The sequence below is a fragment of the Chiloscyllium punctatum genome, chromosome 40, assembly GCF_047496795.1.
Source record: "Chiloscyllium punctatum isolate Juve2018m chromosome 40, sChiPun1.3, whole genome shotgun sequence".
Classification (NCBI taxonomy): domain Eukaryota; kingdom Metazoa; phylum Chordata; class Chondrichthyes; order Orectolobiformes; family Hemiscylliidae; genus Chiloscyllium; species Chiloscyllium punctatum.
The window spans coordinates 35,888,267-35,894,266 of record NC_092778.1 but is presented as its reverse complement, the minus strand read 5'-3'; the positions used below and the strand labels follow the sequence as shown (position 1 = coordinate 35,894,266).

General features: G+C 39.9%; 1 protein-coding gene across 1 annotated transcript in view; it reads right to left on the bottom strand.

Annotated features, from left to right (window-relative positions):
- Window positions 1–443: 443 nt before the first annotated feature.
- The window catches only part of top3a (DNA topoisomerase III alpha), a 44,349-nt gene continuing 38,792 nt past the window's right edge, over window positions 444–6,000 (bottom strand). Inside the window, exons 15-19 of the mRNA XM_072559551.1 lie at window positions 5,263–5,428; window positions 4,329–4,472; window positions 3,258–3,380; window positions 2,513–3,171; window positions 444–2,085 (exon numbers count right to left, since the gene is read on the bottom strand). Of these exons, the coding sequence (XP_072415652.1) occupies window positions 1,961–2,085; window positions 2,513–3,171; window positions 3,258–3,380; window positions 4,329–4,472; window positions 5,263–5,428 (1,217 nt within the window). The 3' untranslated portion in view covers window positions 444–1,960. The remainder of the gene's footprint in view (window positions 2,086–2,512; window positions 3,172–3,257; window positions 3,381–4,328; window positions 4,473–5,262; window positions 5,429–6,000) is intronic.

The window sequence follows — 6,000 nt, the reverse complement described above, 5'->3', positions numbered from 1 at the left end:
TTAAAAATGCCTATATACTAAAATGCTGTCAATCTGAGTGAAGATTGGAGGGAACTATGCAATGGACAGTTAATGCAGCATCACATGTGCAGCTGAAACTGGCAATACCGAAGATGAGTAAATAGTTAACATAGACATTAACCACAATCTCATCAAAAGGTAAAATGGGTTCAAGGAGCTAAATGGTCTTATCTGTTCTTCTGTAAAGTTGAGAAAGCTGATACTATGACAATGAATTACAAATTGGCTTCACGTCCTTAGCAAAATGTTCTACTCTGGGAGGAATCTATATAATAAACATACAAGAGACAGATAGTTTAACAATTACATTCCCTGGACATCACACTTTCACATCAAATGTCAAGAAAACAAACCAACTTCTTTGGAAAAGAAACTTCATCTATAATATTAGAATTTTAAAAATAATACCAGAGTACACAATATTTTAGTATTAAAATATAACCGATTTTCAATATTTTAATTTATTCTAGAGGTTCTATATGCTTCCAGCTATGTTGTCTGCTACCTGCTTTATAATTGAACATATCTCATGTTTAAGTGACAGCTGCAAGTTCTTGCATGATGATAATAATTGTCATGTGTTAATATTCAGAGCTCATCAGAGAGAGCTTAAGACCCAAGTCAAAATCCTGAACAGCCAGTCACATCTTGCAATGGCCATGTCTGCAGAGAAACAGCTACATGTGAACAGAGGAAGAAACCTAACAAAGTGAGCATTGCAGAAATACAGAATAAGAATAAACACTAAGCAGAACTAGGGGAGTATTATCACTCAATTAACAGAGAGGAAAACATGACAGCATGTTTCGATATGACAGATTGTCACGAACAAAGCTGCACCCACAAGTGCTATCGGCAAGTATTATGCAATGAAACTTACCTGTGTGCACTATGCCCTCGTCTACAGTAACAGACTTGCGCCCATCAGAGAACTATTTCGGTATGCAAGTCCCCCAGTGCTTTACTGTAGATTTGTATCCAATAAATCTGTATCTCAACAGTGAACCCTGCATCCATAAGAACTGAATCCCAAAGTTGTAAAGCAGAAACACTCTTCTCAACCACAAATGAAGCCCAGAAAGCTAGACTCTTAGTCATTTCTTTTCCCACAAATCACAGGAATACGGAAGGGGAGTTTCATATAGGCACCACACGAAAATCAGTAAGGCTGCCTCTAATGTGATAAGGAACTCACAGCAGCTAGTACAGCAATGTACTAATGCAACCAACCTGTTTCAGAAACAAAGCTATTTAATTTTATGGGTGATATTTCCTGATGATTGATTCCAACTAAGATATGAACATTTTGAATTGGAACTGCAAGTGACAGGTAACTCTGAAATATGACAAACATTAACCTATCTTAACATGAAAAGCTGAAATAGAATCCTTATCTCCTGAGCAGCAATATCCGTTAGAATTCAGACAAAAGGGTATCTGAAAAAATATGTTGTTCTCCTTCAATCTCAGTTCATCCACTATCCTTCAAATATCCAACTCCCATTCTCAAAAATGTAAAATGTATCATCTCCAGAATTATCTGATTTATCATCATTTTTAGGAATTAAATACACAAATGGAGGAAATTTTTGATTATTGGATTTTATAATGGGGTCCATATTGTTTTCAGATTCTTCAACTGGGCACCCAGAACAATACACAAATGAGGCCCACAAAGTTCACAATCACCTCACACTGCAAATTCATCTCCCAGACTAGCAATGTAGCTGTACTTCAGCAGCTTATCAACAGGTACCATTCCAAGTTCTGTATTAGTGAATCCAGGAGGACACTCTTCATGTGCTGCCAGCACTCAAGTAGAGCTGTTCACATGGTTTCAGCTGGTTTCGGTCATAAAGGTTAGAGACCAGTGAAGCTGCAGCTTTCTCTGTAACCAGTATTTTCCAGTTCATTACCAAACATCAGTGTTGGGGTAGAATCAGCGATTTTGGGGGCACTTAGTCCTTGTGTGTCCTGGTTGGTGGCACAGCCCACATGTTCGTGGCTTTTTCGCGGTTGGACCATTTCTGGAGGAGTTTCCATCACTCCGTTTATTTGTCATCCCTGAGATAATCAGAAATAACACGTTAAATTGGAAACTTTGAACACACTGAATGATCTCTCCTGTGAGTGGGATGTAAAATCATTGCAGGAAGCAGTAGTAATTCACTCCATTCACTACAAGCTAAACAATTGTTTCTAGGTATCTAATGGGTGGTTTCATTTAGTATTCTCAGTTCTCCCTGGTCAAATCATAGCCAGGGTTTAGCACATCAGCACTAAGACAAAATCTTATTTACTCCAGATTTATAAATCTTTTACACCTCCAAACAACTCAACGTTTTCTTCATGTATAAACATTATCCACATTAAATCACAAATTATGCCCTACACCATTGGATCCCTGTAAATTATAGAGTTGCAACTTGATCTGCAGTGGACAGGGTGATCAATGATAAAATTTAGGATGAGACTAACTGTAGTCACATACCTGGTGGAATATTCTCATCAGCCCACTGGAAGAAGCCACACTGCTGGTCTCTGGGTTTGGCACAGGTGTGAAATGTCCGACCCTTGTTAGGTCCATCTTTCTGCACTGTGCGTGTCACTGCTGGTTGATTGCAAGTGCACATTACTTCTCTTCCACCTGAAGCTCCGTTGCTCCCAGCTTGACGAAAGCTCCCTGCACCAGAGGCTGAACTCGCTCTACCAACCGATCCTCCACAACCTGAGTCACTTGCATCCTGGTCAGCCCACAGGAAAAAGTTGCAACTGCCAACATTACATTTATAAAACCTCCGCCCCTGGTTCGGTCCCTCTTTCCGAACAGTCAGTAGAAGTGCATCCTGGCCACAATTGCACACAACTGCATTATTGTCAGATCCCATATTTGAAGGGACAACTCTGGACATTGGCTTGAAAGCCACTTCCTGAGGTTTTGGCTGGGCGCTCCTGTGATCCCGGAACGATCTGTTCTCTGATCTTCTCTGTGGTACATGGTTGACAATTTGATTGTTTGATTGTGATGCTCCCCGTAAATACCTTAGGTCCAAGATCTCTCTCAGCATTTCATCACATCCTCCAATACAACCAACAAATTCCAAGGGGACCAGCGGAGGCACGCTACCTCGTTTGAACTTAAACTTTAACCTAGAAGTTTAGAATAAATGAAATGTTTATGTTTTCTCAAAATAAGAACAGTTGTTGGGTTTACATTTTGCTGGTATAGTTCTTACCTTTGAATAGGGTGTGGTTTACACATGGGACATATGCTCTCATCTCTGCTGACCCCCAGAACAGAATCAGGAAACCAGACTGCAGACTTGCAATTTGGGTACCCCGTACATGAAAGGTAATACCTGTAGTGAACAAGAATGAAATACAGTTACACCATAACACTTGCGCAACTAATCACCAATATCACAAAGGCAAGAAAGGATGACCAAAAAAGCTGGTTAACTACCTCCACAAATGGTGAAAGGAATTTTAAAAATAATTTTGGTCCATCCTGGCATTCTGCCTTTAAACATCCCAAGAATTTTAATGGGAGCAACACACAAAATGTGGGACCAAGTCACACAAGAAAGTTTTTCTACCAGTGACCAAAGCTTGATTGCATGTTAACAGAGAAGTGCAGAGAAATTTGTAAATCAAATTCCAAGAAGTAGAGGTATTAATTGATTTGAGCCCATAAATAAACACAATAGGAAAGTTTCACAATGGAAATGCGTAGTCCTGTTTACCAGGGTAGATTCATATGCTGATGGGGATTTGACTGGTTTTGCCAGTGAAAGTGGTTCTACTGAACAGCAAGAAAGAACTAGCTGCATGACTACATTCTCTGGCACAACAGATTGAGAACAGAAGGAATAGATGACAGTGGGAATAGAACAAAGAATTAATGCCACAGCATTGTGCAGACGTAGGGCATTTTAATCTTATGGTAGACTGTGGCAATCCAAATAAGAGATTTTGAATTCCTTGATTTTTCTTTCTTAAACAGGTGGTGAACTCTTTGGAATATACCATATTTCTTATACTGCTAACTAATTAGGCTAAAAGTGAGTAAACATTTGACTGGAGCGACAATGTCAGCCAATATGAGCAGCAGGGCACTATAGTAACAAGAAGCAAGTAGAATTGGGGGGGAGAGAAGAATCTTTGATGGGTAAGAGCATCAAGAGATGTGCAGTAAAGACAGGCAAATGGAGTTAAGGTACAGCTTGGCAATAATCTAACTTCTTGGCAGAACAGCCTCTAGAGGCTTATTGGCCTTCTCCTATTCCTGTGCAAAATGACATACTTACCCACCACCTTTCTTTGATTTGAGAACCATATCTCTCCCACACTGAGGACATTTTCGAACAGGTTCTGAAATTTCCATCAGGAACTCCTCAGACTGTGTCACTTCAGTCATCTCCCCGAAGTAATGGGATAGAGCCTCATCCAGCCTAACAAAACATGTCACTAAGTAGTCAAGTATATTTACTTCAGTGTAAGGTAGCTCAAAATAAAATGCTCCAAAATTTAGTACTGTCCTCAGTAGCCTGGACCAACAACTTGATCAATTCAAGTACAAGTTCTATTTGAGAAATTCAGGTGAGAAATTCATTCAGTGATTAGAACTTAGGAAAAAAAATTAGCTGACGCTAAATCTATCATGTAATAAACTAGTTCTCTAGCATCTCTTAAGGTAGGCAACCTGTCATCCTTTTCTGGTCTGGGCCTATACATGGCATCAACTTGTCAACTCTTAACTGCTCCAAAGTAGCCAAGCAACATACAGTTGAACCTAAAGGTTACAGAACAATGAGATCGTGCTGTTGTGGTAAGGTTTCTGGGCTAGGAATCCAGAACCCCACAACAATGGTCAGGGGACATGGATTTGAATCCCACAATGGAAGATGGTGAAATATGAATTCATAGAAATCTGAAATTAAAAGCTTACATAAGAGTGACCATATAACCAGTCAACTGTCATAAAATTCCATTTGGGTCATTAATGCACTTCAGGGAAGGAAATCCGCCATCCTCACTCAGTCTGGCCTATATGTGACTCCAGACCCACAGCAATGTGACTGACTTTTAACTGGCCTTTAAGCAATTAACTACAGGCAATACGTGTCAGCCTAGCCAGTGATGCCCATATCACAAATTAATTAAATAAAGGTGCAGATAAATAAATGACAATCATACTAATATCAACCACGTCCCAAGAATGAGTAACTGAAACATACTTACTTTTTTGCCTTTGTCACAGCCTCAATGAACACCTGCTTATATTTCTGAACTTGTTGATGAAGCACACTGAACTTGTCCTTCTTGCCCTCGCAAACCAGCTTCAGATCTGCCTCAAGCTCAGCTCGTAGATCTGGCTTTGACATCTCATATCCCATGGAATCGTACCCTGCAGCAGAAGCACAAACAGTCAACACTCCAGACACTTACAGCTTGATACAATAAGATAAAAATATCTGCATTATTGTGCATGATTAAGCTGAAATATCTGCATATATGAGCTTATCCCACTGGTCCTCCAACTGGAACAGCAGAGGTCAAATCCCAGCACCCATTACATGGGGATGGGAAGGTAGATAGGTTTGCAAGTGCAGGTGGCCTGATTTGGGACTTAACATTTTCCTTACCTCTCAAGCTTACACACAGAAAGCTTAAAGAGATTTTTCTCCCTAATCCCCCTATCATCCCAGGTAACAGTCACTAAATAATTTTCTTTATTATGGCAGTAATTTTTCTCATCCCAGTTCACTGGCCTGTTGCCATTTCTGTAAATACCTTCCTCTTTAACAAATATTTCTCTCGTTTAAACACCTGACTTGATTCATCATCTGTGATTGCCTGGGACAGTGAGTTCCATCACATCCCTGCATCTGTGTGGCATTGTTTATGTATTTGTTAGTGGGTTTAGTTCTAAACTGGTGAGGGCACCTCTTATAACATGAAAAAAAGTTGACCTGTTTC